The sequence below is a fragment of the Protopterus annectens genome, chromosome 6.part1 (genome assembly GCF_019279795.1).
Source record: "Protopterus annectens isolate FY-2018-M chromosome 6.part1, PAN1.0, whole genome shotgun sequence".
Taxonomy (NCBI): Eukaryota; Metazoa; Chordata; order Ceratodontiformes; family Protopteridae; genus Protopterus; species Protopterus annectens.
The window spans coordinates 124636395-124659877 of record NC_056738.1 but is presented as its reverse complement, the minus strand read 5'-3'; the positions used below and the strand labels follow the sequence as shown (position 1 = coordinate 124659877).

Below are 23483 nucleotides of genomic sequence, written 5' to 3'. Positions count from 1 at the left end.
CTGGACCCACCAGTTCCATGGGAGCTTACACTTACTATACACAAAACAGAGAAAATAGTGAAATAAGGCTACAAAGTAACATATTTCTTACAAGGAAAGACAAGAGTTGATCGATGCCAAACGAGACTCCACTGAAAAGCAAATTTCATAACAAAAGTTTGAAATGCTTGTCATTTGACTGGCATACTGACTGATGTCAGCATTGTCTACAGAAATGAGACCAAAGTGGTTGCAAAATACAAATATTCAACATCCGTATCATTTTGATGTAGAAGTTAGTTCCATGGCAACAGGGAAAACTAGTCAGCAGTTATCCTGTACATCAATAACAATGAATTACAAACTGCAATTGATAATATTACAGGCATAGGAAACAGCTTAGAAAATCCATCTGCTGCATGCTATTCCAAGAACAGCAACATCAGTGGTGAAGTAACTTATGATGGTAATCAGGGCAAAAAGGCTGTCTTACAGACCAATGGCCTTGAAGAATCGGGCACCTTGCCATCAACCCTACAGATGCAAGGAGCAAATAAAAACAGGCAGGGACTGCAGCTCAAAGCTCCATCAAGAAATACAGAAAAAACAAATAATAATAATAATAATAATAATAGTGATGATAATAATACAAAAACAAACAGTATGACAATGCTTGATACCATCACTGATTAGAAATAAATAACAGAAATCTATCAGGATCTCATTTCATTCAGACATGAGATAAAAGGCAGACTGTAGAAAGAAGGATGTGGGGACAGATTATGAACTACTGTGGTCACAGATGAGAAATATTTACACGGTTAAGTAGTTGCCCACAAATCTTTCTAAAACCTCTGTTCCTGCTTATGAACATATGAACTTCTGAAACTAAAGTGGGACAGACTTGAACCACATGCAAATGTGGACTTGCCTGCTATCAGATTACCTAATGAGATGATTGCAAATTTAGCTCAAATAATTCTGCAGTCAACTTCACATGACAAATTTGCAGTAACAAGGAACCTCAAGCTACCATGAAACAGGCAGTAGAAGTATACTGGAATATTAAGATAGCTACCAAGAACAATTTTAGAGCTACAGGAAAGATAGCAAACTTGGAGAGCTACTATGCACTTACTGAAACTGTAAGAACATACAAAATGGCATCCCCTTAAATTACTTCATTTTTATTATATATTTATATCTCATCCACTTATCTCACCTAGCTTAGGTAACATACATTTCTTTACGCTTGTATCACATATGCCTTTAGAGCTTAAATGCCTTGCAAATTTCCTCTCATTCAGTTTACAGAAAAATTACACACATTAACCTTTAGTGATCTAAATGCTCTAGGTAAGATTCAAAACAGCCATTGTACTACAGCTACAGCTCTGACCAAGATAGCATCACTGCTTCTAATGCAAGACAGTACCTGGCTCATGCATAATGATTAGCCTGTGGGAAGACTGTTAACATCTGCATGCTACTAAGAATGCTGCTTCTGCTAAGGTTGCACGGATATAGGTACACAGTGGATCCATAATGATACAGCAGGCCTGTTATTGCCAAAGCCAAATGTACTGTAAATGAACTAATGAAACAAAACAAAACCAAGGAGGTAACGTTGGTAATCATATGTGGCAGCTTGTATGCTGCACATCGTTACTGCCTCAATGCTTTTAGTCCTGCCACTGCAAAACAAAGTAATTCCATAACGTGTAAGATAATGCAATTCCATTATTTAAGTATGGTCCTTTATCTTGATGTTGACATGAGGGATGAAGAGTCCTCTCTAATGAAAACTACTAATGAGTGCATGAATCGTGCTATCCCAAACAGAACCAAGGCGCTATCCTCCAAAAAAGGAAGCCAATCTGGTGGTCCCCTGCCATAAACAAACTGTACAACAGAAGGAAGAAACTGTTGCAAAAGAGAGTAAAATCCCATGAGTGGAGGAGCTCCCTGGTCCACCTCAATAAGAAGCTGAGATCCCTTATAAGATCTTCCAAAGCTAGCTACGAAAACAAAATCGCCACTAATTCTAAGGACAACTACAAAGCATTCTATAGCTATGTCAAGAATCTCTATGGCAACACCCAGATCTGCTCTGAGTTACAGCACAACGGCACGAAAATTACAGAACCAACTGATATTGCCAACATCTTGGCAGATAGGTTCAGTGCTAACTTTACCCCACCCCCACCCCCTAAAGGGCCCATATCTATACAGGAAGAATTCAGAGTCCCTGTAATCACAACTACACAGGTAAAAGCTGCACTCTCTAAAGCCAAAAACACAGCATCCATGGGACCGGACAACATCCCAGGCTGCGTTTTACACGAACTTCAGAATGAACTGGCTCCCCACTTAAGCACCATGTTCAATAATAGCCTCGCATCAGGCTTTGTGCCCACTGAATGGCACACAGCAACAGTTATCCCACTCCATAAAGGGGGAGCCACCACTGATCCCGGGAACTATCGACCCATTAACCTGACGAGCCTGGTCTGCAAGGCCATGGAACATATCATCATGGAACTCATAAACAAAGACATTGGTAACCTCCAAACTCTGGATCCCACCCAGTTCGGGTTTGCGAAAGGCAGATCATGCCTCCTGAACCTGATCGACTTCTTTGAGGCAGTCACCAAAGCCGTAGATGAGGGTAAGGTGGTTCACACAGCCTATTTTGACCTTGCCAAGGCTTTCGACATCATCCCCCATTCTGGAATTATAGCTAAACTCACTAAACTAGGTATAAATCCCTACGTCACAAGATGGGTTGCCAACTGGCTCACTGACAGAACCCACACTGTAAAAGTTGCAGACTCCAAATCTGACCTCAAAGCAGTGACAAGTGGAGCACCACAGGGTTCCATCCTGGGACCTCTCCTGTTTGGTATCTACTTTCTACTTCTCTGAAGTACAGGCTAACACAGAAGGCCTCTGGCTAATGAAGTTCACAGATGATTGCAAACTAGGAGCCATAGTCAAGTCCCCAAATGATGTGGACATCCTACAGAAGGGCCTCGCTGAGACAGATGCCTGGTGTCAGAGCCATGGCCTCAAGCTCAATGCCAAAAAGTGCAGTGTCATCCCCTTTGGTAAAAACTCTGTACCCATGAACTACCACATAGGCAGCAATCAACTTAACACTGAATGTGTGATAAGAGACCTTGGGACCCAGGTGGACAGTAGTCTCTCCTTTGATAGTCACATCGCCACAGTAGTCAGGAAGTCCTTCTACGTGGCACACCTCATCATAAAAGGGTTCTCATCCAGGAAAAAAGAGGTCATTGCTCCCCTCTACTCGACACTCATTAGACCCATTATAGAGTATAACGCCCCTTTTGGAAAGTATCTCACAAGACATCTGCAGCAGCTGGAAAGGCCATAGAAGTACCTCACAAAGAGGATTACTGGCCTCAAACAAATGCCCTACACTGACCGCCTCAAAAAACTCCAGCTTTACTCCGTAGCATATCGCCTACTCTGAGGTGATCTCTGCCTAACATATAAAGCTATGTCAAACCCAGAGCTGTTGGACATGCTACACCTAAAGAAATCCCAATCCCTGCGAGCTACACACTCTAGGGACCTAAACCTTGTCACCACAATAAACAGGACATGCTGGAGGGATATATTCCTGTCCCAGAGACTTCCCATACTCTGCAACAGGCTACCCATCTATGTCAAGCAAAGTTCATTAGCACTCTTCAAGAAAAATCTTGATGAGTGGATGGAAAATAGGAAATACACCCCGGGATCACTTCTGAGTCTCTGCTCGACAGTGGCACAGGAAAATAACTTTCTTGGGTGGCGTAAGCTAGGGAACCTTGTTGGCTAGTCTTACGTAGGCCCTTGGGCAGATAGCCTAATACCTACCTATGAACCTACAGAAATCACAAGTGAGATCAGAGCAGTTCACTGTATACAGGATGTGATGTGGAAGCCAGGTCATAAGGGACAGAAGTGGTCAAAGAACGGACTGATGATATCAAAGGTAAGCTGCTGAGTCACAATAAAACACAGGGAACATAAATGGCATAATTTACAGAAAAAGAGATGGAAGTATGCTGCACATTACCCATATGGTGTCCAGATGTGGGGAATAAAAAGACTGGCTAAAAAGTCAACTGATGATGAAATGTTAAGGAGATGCTTTAGACATTTAGGTTCATAGGTAATTTGGAATTATAGAATGTACCTATGCATATTAAGAAAAAAGCGATAACAAAAAACAATAGCAGCAGCTACTAAAAACAAAGAAGCTACAAAGAAATTCTGACATGGGGAGATACCTGTTGCCACCAAAATACATCTTACATACACAGAAGTACCCCAACCCCGCATAACTGTGTACCATTCAAATCCTAGGTGTTCCTAAATAGAGACTGCTATGAGTTTCGAGATATTTTACTGTCATAGTTACTATTCTGACGACATTTTAGGCATGCATGCTTGTACACAGGTCTGACATTCTAGGCATGCCCTGCTGGTACGCAGTTGCCCAAGGGGGACAGCAGAATTTATGGTGATTCTTTTAAGAATGGGAACTGATAATGGGTTTGCACAAAGACCTGCATACTGCTTCAGCTGCATACTTGTCATATGGCAATATGGAGGCCTTCTCTAGGAATTGCTGCCATAATACTTAAAGGAAAATTCTTGGACAGTGCCTTGCCTTGAACGTAAAACATTGCGGAATATGGCTCTCCATCTTATCATAGAGGGATGGCATCTAAATCATCACTTATTCATGAACAAACAATAATACACAAATAACAGTACTTACAACACCATAAGAGTATGTGTCACAGGTTTCAGATACAGGTAAACTCTGTATAACTTCTGGCGCCATCCAAGGAAATGTTCCTACCAAGGACATGTGTGTTGTATGAGAATGGAACCTTGAAGCACCAAAGTCACAGATCTAGAAATATAAAATAAATTAAGCTTCATATGTAGAGTATGTAAAAAATATGTTGTTTAAAAATAATTTAAAAAGTCCTACCTTTAATACTCTGTCTGGAGCTATGACAACTGTAACAAAGAATCAAAGTATTAATAAATCACTTAAAAACATTTCTTTGTTCATATTTCACTGTATATTGACTGAAAGAAAAACTAACTCATTTATTTACAAAGAAAGATGGTTTTGTGGCATGTTTCTTTTGCATAACACATGAAATGTAAAAAAAAAAAAAAAAAAAAACCAATCACTCCATACATGAATCTAAGGGTATACATCAGGCAGTCATGACCCTCTCTATAGCAGCCAAGTAGCACTTAGAGCTGACAGCTACCATTAAGACGGTAGTAAACAATGGAGAACTTAAAAAAATGTTGTAAATATCCAGCAGAGAGGCAGGCAGCACATTCTGCTAAATGCTCATTTGAGTGTATATAACCTAAAGCAAGAGACACTGTGTAAACAGACAGAGTTTGGCTGTATCTTGCTTTGTAGAATTCTACTTTATTTTCTTTGAATATTTTGTAATAGGAAGTATCTCTCTGTTGTAATCACATGGCAACATCCTGTTGCCACTACTTAACACTGTAAACAATGTTTGTGTAAAAAATTTGAGATTTGGGTTTTGAGAACCTTCATGGAATATTTAATGCTCAGTGCACCTTACGTTAAAGAGTAACTACAATCATCTGATGTTGAAATAATTTATACTCAATGCAGAGATTCTAGGCTCGCCCTAACACAAGAGATTCTAACTCCATAATTCCTCACTTCATAATATGCAAATAATGAGTTATTAAGACCTCATGGGTGGAACATAAACAATGCCTGAATTCATATCATGCCAAGACAATCATTAAACACAATGGCATCTTACATCATGTTCAGTGAAAATCCTGCTACCACAATGTTAGTGTGAGTCAGGATATGGATACAAAACTATTTACATCATACTCTACAACAGTACATGTATAGTGTGGTTGTAAGGGGGAATCTGTTCAAGACATTAGCCACCCATTGTACAGACAGTATTTTTCTCCTCCACATTGTGAAGTTAAATGAGATGAACATGTGGGGTACCTCTATGCACTGTTCCTTCCACAGACCACTGTATGTTTCTGGCTGTACAGCAAGTGTTTTCCTTCAGCATATCAAGCCTTTACTGCAGTTTTATCCATTTACGAAAATAGATAATACAATGTGGTTTGTATCAAAAAGCATCTTTTCATCTGGCACTGTATACATATTACATTACACCCACACCAGATCATCCACTTCCCCTCACTACATGTCAACCATCCAGAAGTACTACGTGCTGCACTGCTTGGACATCTTTGTTTGAGACACAACCCTCTCTATTCGACTAAGCAGCTGTCAGAATATACCAATTCAGCATGCTGCAGAGAGGATGAAGCCTACTAATGCACTCAGTGAGCACAAGGCAGAGAAACCGATCATGGAGTACAAATCCACAGCAGGATACACACATATTAGATTCATTCACACAGGGTACGACACAACTATTAGTAGTTTGTAGGAATGACAACTGAGTATGGCATGACTTTGGGATGTGGACAAAAACTGAAGCACCCAGTAGCAGAACTAACATGGACAAGGATGTGCAAGCTCCGCACAGAAGGCAACCCAGATGAGAACTAACCTGGAGAACTAAGCATTGCCAGGCAGCAATATTAACACTGTACCACACTTTCAATAACCAGGCAATGCAAAACACCAAAGAGTAATATCGAACCTAACTCAGATTTTCCTATTCTCAACCACTATAAAGACAGAAATAAGAAATAAAAGTCTCACAATATCAGCTCCAATCCAACAATATACTAGGGACAGCACATCCTTCAGAAATGTCACCTATTCTCAGTAGTTCTGAAATTGTGAATATAAACTGGAACTATCCTGTATCTGATTTAAATAAGTCAGTTCCTTCATCAGAACTTCTATAAAGCTAGTTGCAGTCATTTACAGACTCTACACAGTCAACATCAAGATTATTACAAAAAATATACCTGAGCACAAGATGGCACTAGCACAATCAAAATAATCAGGAAATTGAAAACTGCACTAAATAATATGGAAGAAAATATTTAATTACAACAAGGCATCAACAACTGATTTCTACACATGTTCTAATCCTACAAATTAATGTCCTACATGACAGCAGATACTAGCTTTCCTATGGCACCAACTTCTGGAAGTCCAAGAAAAACTGAGAACTGTAGAGAAATACATACCAAAAACACAGAGTCAGCAAACTACTCCATGTGGATGACAAATATAGACAAATCTTGTTTTAGGCAATGCATCAAAGTACAATGACATGGCTTTAATGGCAACTGAGAAAGCAAAAAAAGCCTGCAAACTGCAGGATGTGTGGGATTGCATAAAAAATGTGAGGAAAGGGTAAGTTATTTATTTTCAGATTTGTTGACTGGCTTAGTCCAACTGGGCAAAAGCCCTTTTTCAATGGAGGCCTAAGAAAAAAAAGCTCCAGAGTTACTGAAATATTACAGTATACAATTTGGTTAAAAAGTAGAACACAATAAAGTTAGATTAGGAGTATGAACACACACAAATTTAGAGAGAGACTATTTTCTACAGTACATATAATATAGGTGAGTACAACAAAAATTCTATATACAAAAATAATAAGAACAATGTTCTTCAGTGTAAACCTGAGTAAAACAAAAAGCTATATACAAAGTAGTAAGCATCAAATGTTCTACAGTGAAAGACTAGACTCCCAAGCAATAAAGAGAGTGGGAGAGCAGTAATGACTTAGTCAATAAAGGAGATGGAGGCAGTTGGCAGATAAATTAGTAGGGGGGTTAGGTGGTATCATGGCATATGCAAGACCATGAGTTTAGCAAGTGGGATTTTAGCTTTTTTTTTTTTGAAGAAGTGAGTGTTGGTAATGGAAAGTATGTATGTAGGTAATTTGTTCCAAGTGTTAGCTAAGGAGTGGCTATATAGAAGTTTCCCAATGTCTTCTTTGGCATGTAAACCTCTAGAAGAAGTTTCTGATAAAGCCCTAAAACAGATCCAATGACTATTTGAACAAATGCTCTCCAACAGACCAGTATGAGAAATCTCTACATCTTCCACCCTGGATAACCAACTGCCAATGACCCAAAAGAGTCAATTCTTGAGTTGTTCTTTTCTCACGCTAGATAAATAACTTCCCGTCTTCTTTCCCAGACCATAACCTTATACTACATGCTAATTATCTTCAGATTGGATGAGGGGCAGACACACAATCCAATCTCTTCTACAAAATGACTTAGACATTTTTTCTACTGTTTTACAATGCTGATCTTCCAGTCAGCACTACTAAATCTAACGCATCCCTCTTTGGCACTCTACCCAAAATCTCTTCAGCTTTTTCATGTCTTCTTCAATCCTCAAGTAATTTTCCTATAAAAGATGGCAATTATAAATATCTTGACATAAAACTTGACTCCCTTCTTGAAAATTACATCACACTGTACACTCACTACCTCTGAAATACTCATTCAACTCAGACAACACTAAAATGAACTCAACTGCTAACCAATAATCTCATCTATGTACATTAAAAAGTATGTGTTAATCTCCCTTGTAGCACTTGGCAATGCACTTACCATAATGTTACTATAAATATCCCTTCTCAAAATCAATTATCTTATCATGTAGATACCTTCACAAACAACTGCACTCTTTTACAAAACACACACATCCACCCAACCTCTGAGACGTCTTTGTTCCTTCTGTGTCCTGTACTGTAAAAGCTGCTGTATTACAATTTCTTTCCCTACCCCCTGCCATTAAACTACAGTCCAGTTCATGCTCTTATCCCCTCCTGGCAGGTCACAAACTTCAGGAGTACATGCCTTACTCTACCTCCCCAGTTGTACTTGTCATTTATGAACGTGCCTTTTCCAGACTTACCCATTCTAACTGGGATGCCCTTCCCACAACCAACAAATCAGTATCTGCATATCTATCCTTTAGGCAAGCTCCTTTCGCACATTAACTTGGTAAAATGCAAATGCTTACAGCTAACTCTTATTAATTTCATCCATCTAGAATAAGAATATGTGAAGTGACTTAATAAAAAGTGCACCTACCTACAACTCTAAATTGCCCACTCATAGTTTTAAACGTTCTTCCCTACACCTTGTATTACTCATTTTATCTGAATATTGTTCTAATCTTTCCAATTATCTGTTTAAACCAGTTTTACCTGCTTGCTCTACTCCTTCTGCTCCTCTTAGTCAATAAAAACGTTTCTGTTCTCTATCACACAATTATTTTCTTATTAGAAACATATTAATTAATTTGTGCTAAATGAGATTACTTGCATGGTGTTACTGTATTCTCTGTCTTTGTATGCCTAGGCTGCACCCCAGTGTTGACAGTAACAAAATGTGTGCACAATTTTAGTATGTGCGCTGTATCCTGATATTATGTCTAGGTTGTAACTCTATGCATTATATATGCAGTGCTTTACAGTCCATCACCCAGGTTATAGCTGAAAAGGGTCTCTGGAACAGGTTGCTTTATCCAGTTACGAAATGTAAAACTAAAAAAGCTTGAAAAGAAGAAATAAAGAACGTGCAGTCATTTTAATCTGGTTTGCTGTTCTGTAATAAAACTGGAATTCTTGAAGCAAAATTCCTGAAAAAGACTAAACACTGTCTTATGGTTAGGTGGTATCATGGCATATGCAAGACCATGAGTTTAGCAAGTGGGATTTTAGCTTTTTTTTTGAAGAAGTGAGTGTTGGTAATGGAAAGTATGTATGTAGGTAATTTGTTCCAAGTGTTAGCTAAGGAGTGGCTATATAGGAGTCTTATGTGCTGGCTGCCAGAGTGCTCTGCTCCATGTTCCTTCTACTTCTCAACCAACCAAACGACACAGTGGTCCCAACTCTAGGTGTAGTACCAGAGACACCTAAGGGAGGAGCATTTGGAGAAACACCAAAGCAACTGATGGTCAGTTGGATCAGTATCTGGGTGGGGAAGTGGGTACAAAAAATGGCTAACTATGTCAAAAATATTCAGTTACAAGTGACTATAGAACTATATGCTTCTAAGCTAATTAAAATAAGGCTACAATATAGATACAACTCAGGTATGTTACTTGTAACACCAAAGAGTATAAAAAATATATACTTTACCATTTCTTGATTTGAGGTCTCTGTGGATTACTTTTACAGGAGCTTCCATTTGTAGATAATGCATGCCTGTTAAAAACAAACAAATACAAGACTTTCAGCAATTATCATTTTTTTAAAGCATACTGAATAGATCTCCCCTGATGCTGCCCTGCAGAATAATCTTTAATAAGAGCATCTGTAATGGAACTCTGCATGGCTGACAAAGTAGATGACAATCCATCCCTTGACTCTCAAAATAAATGAAACCGTATGCACTACAAATGCTTGTTACCACATTACAAAATTGCACCATTTACTTTTACTTTAACACTCCTTTTATCCTTATTTGTATAGCTACTAAGTAAATAATGCTTATACCTCTGAAGACATTGGACAAAAACTACATTCCTTTCATTTATCTCCTTGTCAGCTGCCATTAGACAGGCTGCACAGGTATTATAAGTTTACATCTGTCTGTTTTATTTGATAACTGGCTGCAGTCCTGACCTGAATTTACCACTTCTAAATTAATATGCAACAATCTGCCTTCTCTATAATTCTCTTGTAACGTCACAGATTGTAATAATTTACGTTGTTTGTTTATGTTCTAGATTGCATTTATCATATAGTAGCACTAATTAAGACTGCTCAGAAATGTATTAAGGACTCCCATGTTGGCATGCCTTTGTGGCTCCTACAATGCAGTGGTAGTTCTGCACCATATGGGATACCAGAGGTTAAACACAGGCTTGAACAACATCAATGTTTTAAAATCCCAGGTTGTTAAACTATTGATAAAAAAGTAAAGCGTTTTTGTTCCAGCTTCGACTTTGTTGTGTTTGTTTACTGAATTTTACCAGCTTGTTTGTATTTTTTTATTGATAAAAAAGCTCAGCTATGTTCTATGCAAAAAGCTATTCCTCTGCAGAAAACTGTACCCACGAATTAAAAACTTCAAACAATGCTGCTTTTCTTAAAAAAATCAGTACAAGTGACAACTCCAAAATACAGTAAAGAAGCAAAGCAATAGCTCATTCTGAGTTAGCCAAAGTAAGGCAGCAAAATGACTGTATTACGCCTATGAGCACAAATACAGAAAGTGAAAAACAGAAAGACATGTCATGAGAAGGGAGAATAGACAAGGTGGGATAGCAAGAATAGGGAGACCAATAAAGGGATCAAATACAGAGTCAGGGGGGTTAGGAGAGGATACAGAGGGGGACAACACAGAAGCCTGATTTGGATCAGTACTCACGAGACATCAGTGCAGACAGATGATGATGTAGTACATAAAATTGAAGGAATGCACTGGCACAGAAGTCAAATTGATTGATAACTCCTAAATCTGAGATGCAATGAATTAAAAAAAATCTGGTTCAGAAGCACACCAGAAAGACAGACAGAACATGGCAATGTTTGAACACGGTTTTGTTCTGCAAGGGGTCAATAACATCAGAATGTGATGGAGGAACTAATTGAGCAGAGCTGTTTTTTTTTTTTTTTTTTTGCACAATCAAGGATATTTATTTCAATCAGTTATTAGGTGTTGTTCCATATATTTAAGGGAACAAGGCCATGACAAGAAAAAACAGGAAATAGAACTAAAGGGAATCATTAAAAGTAAGATACTACCTATACACACACGTGCACATGCACTCTCACACTTTTATATAAACTTACTGGTCTATACTTTCAAAGGCTCATAGATGAAAAGTGGCATTACTTGTGACAAAGTGCTTGATGGAAGGTATGACATACTACAGAAAACAGTAAACAGACCTTTCAAAACCATGTCCACATATCCTTATGTCCAGTGTTACCATACCAAATCACATAAACTCCTTATTTAAGAGTTATGATAAGAAGTAAAGGGGAAACACAACCACTTTCAGCAATGCATGACTGCAGTCTCAAGTAAGTTGTTGAAGAACTATAGTTACTGCTATGCTCCCTTCATTACCCCAACCAACCAATCATAACACAAAATCATTGAACTAGGCCAATAGCCACACAGTAAGAGATGGGGTGCTTTACTGTTTGCGTCATTTTCCTAAGGAATTATGTTTGCTGTCTTTTACCCAAATAATTGTGAACATGATACTCTACCTAGTGCCACTTTGTTTGGAATACTGTTAATTGTGATCCCAATGCCTTGTACACAAAAGTTATATACGTGTAGTCTCGCTCTGAATTAAGATCCTAAAAAGTAGATTACTGGCAGCACAGTACAGGTTTAACTGCAAATACATGAAGATATATGATGCAAGAAGCCAAAACAACCTGTAGAGGGCACCAGAGTGCATCAGCACCAGCGATGGTGGCTTCAGGCAGAAGGCAAAAATTATTCCCTGGTATAGCGCACATCTTAAATGTATACATAGCATATTCTTATATCATAATGACCAAATAAATGATTTCATGACTTCTTTAAGTTAAAGAACTTATGTTCTTGAAACATTTTTTTGACAATTATGATTCTTAGTATACCAGTGTTTTTACAGGAGTACAGTTTTGAAATCTACATCATGTAAACTATTTCCACTAAATAAAGTAATTTACTACCATACTTTTCTTTTAACGAAATACCTCTAGACTGTGAAGTTATGGGAAAGAGTAGTGGAAGCTAGGTTAAGAAGGGACATGATGATTAGTAATCAGCAGTACAGTTTCATGCCAGGAAAGAGCACTACAGATGTGAAGTTTGCTCTGAGAGTGTTGATGGAGAAGTACAGAGAAGGTCAGAAGGAGTTGCATTGTGTTTTTGTAGACTTAGAGAAAGCATATGACAGGGTGCCTAGAGAGGAGTTGTGGTATTGCATGAGGAAGTCGGGAGTGTCAGAGAAGTATGTTAAGAGTGGTACAGGACATGTACGAGGGTAGTGTGACAGCGGTGAGATCTGCGGTGGGAGTGACGGATGTGTTTAAGGTGGAGGTGGGTTTACATCAAGGATCAGCTCTGAGCCCTTTCTTATTTGCAATGGTGATGGACAGGTTGACAGATGAGATCAGACAGGAGACCCCGTGGACTATGATGTTTGCAGATGACATTGTGATCTGTAGTGAGAGTAGGGAACAGGTGGAGGAGACCCTGGAGAGATGGAGATATGCTCTGGAGAGAAAAGGAATGAAGGTCAGCAGGACTAAGACAGAATATATGTGTGTGAATGAGAGGGAGGATAGAGAAATGGTGAGGATGCAAGGAGTAGAGGTGGCAAAGGTGGATGAGTTTAAATACTTGGGATCAACAGTTCAGAGTAATGGTGAGTATGGAAGAGAGGTGAAGAAGAGAGTACAGGCAGGATGGAGTGGGTGGAGAAGAGTGTCAGGAGTGATTTGTGACAGACGAGTACCAATAAGAGTGAAAGGGAAGATCTACAAGAGGGTAGTGAGATCAGCTATGTTATATGGGTTGGAGACAGTGGCATTGACAAAAAGGCAGGAGTTAGAGCTGGATGTGGCAGAGTTAAAGATGTTAAGATTTGCACTGAGTGTGATGAGGGTGGACAAGATTAGGAATAAGTATAGTAGAGGGTCAGCCCAGGTTGGAAGGCTTGGAGACAAAGCCAGAGAGGCAAGATTATGTTGGCTTGGACATGTGCTGAGGAGGTATGCTGAGTATATTGAGAAAAAGATGCTAAGGATGAAGCTACCAGGTAACAGGAAAAGAGGAAGGCCTAAGATAAGGTTTATGGATGTGATGAGAGAGGACATGCAGGTGGTTGGTGTGACAGAACAAGATGCAGAGGACAGGAAGAAATGGAAACAGATGATCCGCTGTGGCGACCCCTAATGGGAACAACCGAAAGATGATGATGATGATGATGACGACCTCTAGACTGTCCCTCTTTTTCATGAATGCTCCTGATTTTGCCCTAGAATTTTGCTCTGTCCCACCTAATCACTTTTAAAACTAGTCATTTGGGGGAAAATGTGGTCGACTACATCTGTTCAAGACTCAGTAATTTAATGTACCCATAAATAATAACTTTATTCAGAACATTAGCAAGTTTAGGTGTAAACATTTGAGGGTGTAAGCTAAATTACTTGTGCTTAAATCATATTATCTGTGAGATATAGTGACATATATTTTAGCATTAATTAAGTGACAAATTTTTCACTGATGAGAAAAATGCTAATCCAGCTTTGTGGTGTAGTTTGTAAACCTCTAACTACAACCTAGATGATCCAAATTTGCATAGTGGATTGAGTGTTGGAAAAGCTGAACAGTGGAGAGTAGAAGCAAGTAACAAATACTGGTGAGGATCAGGGACGTGGGCAGAGCCATCCCAAGCCAGCCATGGTAATCTTCAGGAGCACAGCATTGGAAACATGTACACATATAGGGAGGATGTAGAAGACACTGCAGTAATGGAAGTATGTACATACACAGGGAGGATGTAAAAGGCACTGCAGTAACATAAGTGTTTAAGCCTGCCACCAGAGGCAGTGTTAAGGCCTTACTAGAAATGCCCCCTTTGCTGGGATGCTGGAGATGGTATAAGCCACCACCATGGATGACAGGCATTTCCAGTCAACTCTTGCCTCCATGCTGAGGATATATATCCCGGTGGGAAAGAACTGGCCTGAAAACCAAGGCTCAATGGCTGGCAGACACAAAGGTAAAAAGCATGTAAAAAAACGAAAAAAAAAATAATGCTGTCACTAGCTTTACAAAACTGATTTGGTGTGTGTTTGCATGAGATTATACTGGACTGGGAAGATTGAAAGTACCAACTTCACATGTCACCTAAAACATCACATGTACATGTTTACACATTTTGCAACGATGCACTTAAGGCTGATTCTTTACATTTTACACTCCAACATGAAACATTGTCTCATAAAATGTAGAATTATGTAAAAAATTACATAACAGTTAATATGGTCACAGAAACAAATGCTCAGAATGTTGCAGGATTATATGCTTCAGCAGATAAAGTATTTGCATTTAGCCATCAAAACATTTTGACATATATTGGGAGTCTTGCTTTAGAATTTAAGCTTGGAATGTGGGGCAGCACTCCCCTGATGCTGGGACTTGCACCTAGTAAGGCTCTATTCTTCTCAGTCACACTGTGCACATTTTGTAACCCCATGTTGCTGTATTCTAAAGCCTACTACACTGCATGTTTTACTGTGTTGTGACACAAAGGTTGGGAGTCCAGCAACCTCTATCTAAATAAACAAATAATAGCATTTAAGAAAACTAAGGCTATGTCTTAACAGTTCTCTGTCAGTGGGTTGCCCAACATTTTCTTCTTTTTGTGAGCAATCATGCATTTTGTTATCCAGTCATTACTTTATTTTGAGAGGGATATTCCCTCACATTCAAATGAAGAGACACTCTTCATAAAATACTTCCAAAGTATTACTCTATAAATATAAACACACATATGCACATCTGTATACAATCAAGAATACTTGGCAGGTAGCTGTGCTAACGCAGTTTATGTTTTGGGACCGAGTCATCTGCTTTGCTGTGACTTCAAGTTAACATTCTAAAACAAATGCTTTGCCATATGACTTGAGCAGACAGTATGCTCCCTTTGTTGGACAAACAAACTTTAAAAAATGATGTTTTGCCTGACTGAGAAGTCTAGGTTTAGTTCAACATCTCCTATCAGTACATATGCTACTTTAAGTGCCTTATCTTATTCAATGGTTCCAGGCTATTCCTGGGACCAATCTCATACGCATGCTGATCCTTATTTGGTTATCAAAGGTTAAAAGATCAAATAATTTGTGTTAGAGTGGTAAATCTATTTGTATTACAGAGGTGCACACTGATAAGAATAGTTCCACTTACCAGTTTAATCAATATGTTTATGTTATGTGTTTGTTCATTCATTCATCCATTCAATCACTGTCATAACCTGCTAAGACCCACTAGACACAAGTGTTGTTTCCAAAGTTTCCCTAAATTTTGGTCTAGTCAATAATGGATTTCCTTAGCTGCATATTTTGTAAGTAAAAAAATGCAGAAATCAAACTCGTGTATATATAATACTGAATGAAATCCCTGTAACTGCATGAAAACTTTAGTTTCCAATTAACACGTCATTCTTATACAAAGAAAATTGCAAAGAGCAATAAAATATTATTATTATTTTTGTTTTAGTCTTCCTCTTGAGCACTCCAGCTTCTCTAGTGGCTCGTTTTTCTCACCCCAGGAGACAGCATTATAACTTACTTGTTCTCTAGCAGGGCATGGTTGGAGTGTACCAGAAGCAGCACCATCATTCAAGCTTGTTATAGCCAGGTTCTTACATACAAGTTTCACGGCACCACTAATAACTAACATCACAAACATTTTTAAAGCCTTATTTCCCTACACAGGCCTATTAGTATCCTAAGAGTTAGCATAAAATGGGTTTATGTGATGCATGTCATACCTCCACGTGATGTGATCAGTTTATCCTGCACCCCTTGCAAATTCCGTGTCTACAAAAAGGATTCGACCATGAATAGTATAACATGAGCTTATGGCCCTCCCCTCCACCTCTACAGGACGGCATGCAGATAAGCCTCATTATGCCTCTTCTCCCACATGCCAGTTCCAGCAGGCACTCGAACCACTAGTCAAACTCAGCTCGCCTGGATCGTAGTCAGGGCTTTATCCCTGTGTACGAATAGAGCTTACCTGGCTTGTTAACCTTCTGTTCCAGAGTTGAACAGTGTGTAAAAAATATAAGTAAATACATAAATAAATGAAATGTTGAATGGTATCCTTTCTTTATTTTTGCCAGTTCTTGGTTGAATGTGTTCAAGTGTTAAATTTATCATTAAATTAACATGATAGTTATCTCAGTTCAGAGCAGGTGAGTCTTTCTTTCCATAAACTGAGACCTAAATAATTTAATTTTTACAAATGACCACAGCAGTTATTTGGGTTTGGTGTGCACATACATGGCAGCAACAGAGAACTTCTTAATCACACTATGGAGCACTCTGATTATGATTCAAAGATGGGAGAAAAAGTACAGTTTTATAAGTAAACTTACCAAAACGGTAGATGTCTGAATGATCATAGCTGCTGTAGCTTCAGCTATATATGGGTTATATCCTGTCAAGGATATAACAGACGGACAGCTTTCAAAGTTTCAGGGCAACTTTTACACACCGAAACAATCCGTCAACTTGAGCTGAACTGACTAAAAAGAAGGGTATGGGTGCTAAAACCTTCAGAACTTTAATGACAACACAGAGAGGGAGACTGAGCCCTGAAAATCCAATGCTAGGAACAACAAAAAAATATTCACACCCTGGCATAAACAGCATACAAAGAAACAAGGGGGATGGAGGAAGCAGCTTCTGCAGCAGAGATCATCTGAACATCTACTAGTATGGTATGTTCATCATATTGATTATACTGATCGCTGCTGCAGCAGCATTACCTATAATGGTAGATTACCTAGCTTACTACATCTGGGGAATGGAAGGGGAAAAAGGGTCAAGGAGCCCCTGGAAAACGGTAGTAGCAAAGCCTGATCTAGACCTGGAGAAGGACTGATCTAGACCTACAGAAGGAATCAAACTTGTAATGCCTTGCAAATGTATGCATATAGGACCAAGTTGCTGCTTCAAGAATACTTCTAGAATCAAGCCTTTTCCAAAAAGCCACAGATGAGGCAAAATAATAGCCTAAGACAACCATTTGGATACAGTCTGTTTTGACACAGGTTGTCCCTTCCTCTTTCCTTAAAAAGAAATTAACTTATCTGAAGATCTGAAAGATTTAGTTCGGTCAAGATAGTAAAACAGAGTTGTATGTGGACAGTCATGATATGGAGTATCCTTTCTCCCTCATCTTTTAGTTCAGGAAAGAAAATGGGGAGATGGATAACCTGGCCTAAAATAAACTCAGATACCACTTTAGGCATAAAGGAAGGATTACTTCTCAAAGAAACCTTGTCTCAGTGGAAAATGAGATAGGGATAACTCACCAATAAGAGCTTGTAACTCAGACACTCTTCTTGCAGAGGGCAGACCAATCAGTAAAACAATTTTCCATATTAAAAACTAAAAGTCAGCCAAATTAGTTGATTCAAATGAAGCAAATGTTAGCTTTTCTAACAAAAAATAAGATCCCGAGGAGAGGCAACCAGTTTTCTTGGAGGCCTTAATGCAAAACCCCTTTCAAAAATATTTTGACATGAACATGCATTGAAAGAGGAGGATCCATGGCCAGACATGCTGAAATGGCAGATAAATGTAATTTAATCTGACTTTCACTCGTGATTAACTTTAACCTGAGGAACTGTTATATTGTTTGCTTATCTAATCACTGTAAATATTCTATTTGTAATTTGTGACATGTTATGTTGGATTTGTTATTAGAGCTTTTCTTCCCGGGAATCCACTGAAAATGGACATGTATCCAGTCGGACTATCCCAGTCAACAAATGAAAAATAAAATAAAATAAATAAAAATAAGACAGTATCTCACACAAATATTGCAAAACTAGAGACCAACTAGCCATGAATGGGAGCTGGTTATGTTGTTAGCACCAACTAAAAAACCTTTGCCATTTGTTAAGTGATTTCCTAGTAGCAGGCTTTCTTGCCTCCATTAGTACCTGCTGCACATCCTCAGTAAACATGTGCCTAAAGGGAATAAGACCCTACCATCAAGGCAGTCAGCTGAAGTTGATTGAGATCGGGGTGCATCAAGCACCCTTGATCTTTTGTGAGTAGATCCATTCTGTGAGGAAGCTTTTGGTAATGTCCCTTGGCTATCCAAAAGAAGGAAGTACCAGTGTTGCCTGTGCCTGAAGGCAGTCAATACAATGATTCTGGGAGATTTCTTCTGAATCTTAAGGAATACCCTGGGTAGTAGTGGAAAGTGTAGAAAAACATAAAAGACATTCTTGTCCAAGTAAAGGAAAAGGCATTTGTCTTCGAAGCCTTCTTGCATGGAGTCCAGGATCAGAATCTTGCCAGTTGATTGTTCACTGAGGAGGTAAATAGGTCTACTTGAGGAACTCCCCACAAATATGCAAAATCTTAGACCACCTGATCTAATTTCCCTTTGTGAGGGTCTGCTCTTGTCTTGCTCAGCTTGTCTGCCACACAATTTTGCTCTGATGTAATACAGGATGCCTGTAGAGTGAGACTGTGCTTTGAAGCTATATCTCAAACTTTACATGACTAGTCTGTAAAGGGGGTACAACCTGGATCCCCCTTACTTGTTGATGTACTACATGACTGTGGCATTGTCTGTAACAACTTGAAGAAGTCCCAGCGACCAAAGACAATTCAGAGAGTTGAGTGCGTTGATCAGGGCATCTCTTATATGTTTTTTGTGCTTCTTTTGGCCTTTGGTGTCCTACACATCCTGCATTTGTATCCCTCCTGAAACTGCTCCCCAAGAAAAGTTTGAGGCACCTGTGGTGAATGACTGCTTTGCAACAGGGAGGGACAAAAGGGGATCTGGATTTAAGGATATTTACTGTCTCCACCATGTGACTTCTCTTCTGACAAACCCCAGCACTTGGATTTGAAAAGACAAAGGATGCTGAGGTTGGGACTAAAGAGACTTCAGATACCATTGTATCTCTCTCATATGGAGTCTTTCCAGGGCTCTCATGAGAATCACAGATGCCATGAGAGCCAAAATCCTGAGGTATGCCCTCGCAGTGACTGAAGTCTAAATAGAAATCTTTAGAGATAGATCTGGATATATATCTATTTTTTTCCTGTGGAAGAAAAGCTCTTTGAACTGAGGTGTCTATCTGACACTTCAGAAACAAAATTCTGTGTGGCGGAGTAAAAAAAAAGAATTTTGAATATTCTCTGGGAATCTAAGCTTATGTAAGAACTCTCTCAATCAAACAGAAGATTCCTGACACTTTGAAAAAAGACTCTACAAAGATAAGTTACCTAAATATGGAAAAATGTGGAAACACCGTAGACTTCGATGAACCATAACTGGAGCTAAATACTTTGTGAACAGTCTTGGTGCAGCTGACAGTCCAAAGGGTAAGGCAGAGAACTGATAATGTGATACTGACACATACAACCATAAGAAATGTGTGAAGTCTGGTAAATAGGGATGTGATAAGCATCTTTTAAATATATTGCTAACAGGAAGCATAAATGAGGAAGAACAGGTAATGTTGTGAAGTGACAACATTTTGAACTTGGACACTAACACAAAACAGGTTAATGCAAGAAAGATCCAGAACTGAGCATTTTCTTTATCACTGAAAACATGTACAAAAATGGAAGACACTTTAAACAGTTATTTAACTGATAAAAGTGCAAAAATCAGAGGTTGAAATAAAGAAAAGGCTAGTCGAGTATGATAATGCTCAAGAAAAACTGTTCCAAAAGATAGAGATTGAGTGTATAACTTGCAGAGAATACCTGAGATTTGTAAGCTGTACCAGAGAAACAGGAAGGAACAGACTGTATTAATTTTTTGAAAGCACAAATAAACAACAGGACTGGTATTCCACAGCAGAATTTCTGAACTGAAAGAGCACATCTTGTATATGATCCAAACCAAGCCATGAGCAATCAGCCCTCAACTGTATAAGTAAAGATGCAATCACACCAGCAGAAAGAGTTGATCCTGACAAAACTGTGGCAGAAGGGCAAAGTATTAAGAACTGGAGATAGTAGAATGTTTTTGGAAAATGATTATCCACTGTACACCAGGGAGAAGAGAGCAAGTTTATCTTACCAATCAGAGAATGTCAAGAAGCAGGTGTGAGTTTCAAACTGCTGTATATCCAGCTGTCCTCAAAATATTACTCTCCTGGAGGATCAAAGTAATTTTTTGATGCAAAATAGACTACGAAGGAAATACAAAAGTTTGTACAACAAAAAGTGATATACCAAACAAAAGGAGACTCTGTTTCTCATTCTTCTGATAATAAAGCTCATAGAGAGACTTTGCCAGTGAAACATTTTCCATTATTCCAATGGTAAATGCTTAGGAAAAAAATACAGGAGTTGACTACAAGAATTGGAAGTACCTTGGACTAGAACCACAGTCTGAGTTGGGAGATGGATGAACAGGAAGAACAGCAACACTGAAATTAGTGAGTAAATGTGAGAATATAAAGCATCAGTCACAAATGTGAAACAAGGCTTTACAAGAAAAAGTGCCTGAGAAAGATTGGACTTTTGTTGACTTTGGAAGGACTCTGAAAGGGAAAAAAAGAAAGTAATTTAAGTAAAACAATTTTTGGTCTTAACAGTGATTGTATAAAACTTTAAATTGCATGTTATATAGCAAAGCATTTTTAGTGATTGTTGTAGGTGATAAAGATACAAAAGTAAACTGCATTTTTCTTTTTTAGTTTGAAGAAATGTAGGCATTACAATGTAAAAAGAGAAGAAAGGCTGGAAATGAGCATGATCAAGTTAATATGTTGTAATATTGGGGTGTTGGGATGGAAAAGTGCAATGACTATAATATACGTAGAGTCGCGATGACTAAATGTCTAGATTAATGTCCTTGGTTTAATCTAATTTTTTTACTTAAGCATGGGGGTTAAGACAACACTGTGAATGTAATGAAAAGTTTTCTTATAACAAATAAAGGTTCAGTGTGAGTTGAGAAGTCTGCAGCTGGGGGCAGCTGTATATTCTATTACGTTTCCATGGAGACAAGCTGACAGGCAATAAACTTCAAGAGTTCTGGATATTGCTTGCTGAGAGAAACATTAAAATTAAAAGGTGCAAGGGCAAGCAGCGTAGAAAAAAAATAAAGTTTGAAATTATTGGAAATCAATAAGAGAACAGCTTTCTAGGTACCAAAACACTTTAGTGCTTTTACTAGAAGAGTGTAGCCAGTGCACGTTTTCTTAAGGCTAAAAGTTAATATTTTCCGAGAGCATACAAGCTGTTTTTCACATTTGGGAGGGGAATAAATATAAGAAAAGGATAGACAGCAATTAGTGTAAGTAGGAGCAAAGGCTGTAATGTGCACCTTAGCACAGATGACGTTAATTTTAGGTTGGGTAATGCCAGTGAGTGCAACTGTGAATTTCATTACTTTAAGATGTGCAGTTATTAGGTTATAGGGGTGCTCTGGGGGTGTTTTTGAGGGGTTTTTATTAAAACAAAAAGTCTTGTAAAATTTGACATAGGTTCAAATGGAGATGACAAGAAACAACTTCATAAAGAATCATCTTGCCAAACATTAGTTGGTATCTGTTACACAAAAGCTGGAAACAGACATTTAAAAAACTGTCACATATAATAAGTGGGAATAATAAATTCTTATCATAATGGCAACAATAATCCATACTTTCTAACATGAATGGCCTCACAGGTATAGACAAAAAGGTAACAGTACCAAATTATATTAAGAAATAAGGAGCGCAAATGGCAATGTTTCAAGAGACATATCTGGGAAGAAATGAGCATGTGAATTTGATAGAAAAAAGATTTCAGAATGGATCCAGCCATCCATCCTCAATCCCTTTTTCCCATTTTTCACAAGGGGTTGGGGTGTCACTTTAATAGTGACAATCATCTCGAACCAAGGTTTACACCTCCAGGTGGCTAGCCCTGCTGCGGTAGTTCATCCGTATCACACACTCACACCTACGGCCAATTCAGAGTGTCCAATCCACATATTGCAGGTCTTTGGAAAGTGGGAAGAAACTAGAGCACCCAGAGGAACCCTACATGACTACAGGGAGGACATGCAGACTCCACAAAGAAGGCACCCCATCTGAGAATCGAACTGGAGAACCTCTTGCTGTAAGGTGACCATGCTTAACTGCTGCAGCCACACTGATTTCAGGATGGATATTCAGCAGAATATCAGGGACAAAGGGAAAGGGGAGTACTTATATTAATTGCTAAAGGAGTCCCAATAGTGATAGAAGAGGGGAAAAAAGATAAAAACAGTAGATTTGTGGTAGCAAGGGACTACTGGCAATGGAAGAGAACTATGCTAGCATGTATTTATATTCCACCTAAAACTGCTATTATGGACCTTAAGAAAGTTTTGGGAGAAAATTTCAGTAGGGACCATTATGTATAAATGAGGATTGGAACTTGATTTGCAATAGTGAGAATGCACCTGGGGAGGTCAACATCAGTTCAGCAAATGGCATTTTCAGTGCACTTACATTGACTATGCCATTTGTCAAACTGTTCATACTGGGACTGTGGTACTGTGAGGATTGGGAAATTTGCCCTTTCCCCACTGTAGTGCAATCTCAAAGTTGGTGTGTGTATATATATATATATATATATATATATATATATATATATATATATATATATGTGTGTGTGTGTGTGTGTGTGTAGGGTGTGGGAGTGCAGCCCCCCACATTAGCAGAATTCGATGAACGGCATTTCCAATGAAATGCCGTTCATTAAACTGTCACTTTGATGAAGTGATATAGACCT

At 38.6% G+C, this 23483-nt stretch overlaps 1 protein-coding gene across 2 annotated transcripts in view; it reads right to left on the bottom strand.

The window, feature by feature from the left end:
* The window catches only part of MAP3K20 (mitogen-activated protein kinase kinase kinase 20), a 1351048-nt gene that overhangs the window by 763480 nt on the left and 564085 nt on the right, over nucleotides 1-23483 (bottom strand). For both annotated transcript variants that reach the window (XM_044075552.1, XM_044075553.1), the window contains exons 4-6: nucleotides 10131-10196; nucleotides 4997-5025; nucleotides 4778-4915 (exon numbers count right to left, since the gene is read on the bottom strand). In XM_044075552.1, the coding sequence (XP_043931487.1) occupies nucleotides 4778-4915; nucleotides 4997-5025; nucleotides 10131-10196 (233 nt within the window). The remainder of the gene's footprint in view (nucleotides 1-4777; nucleotides 4916-4996; nucleotides 5026-10130; nucleotides 10197-23483) is intronic.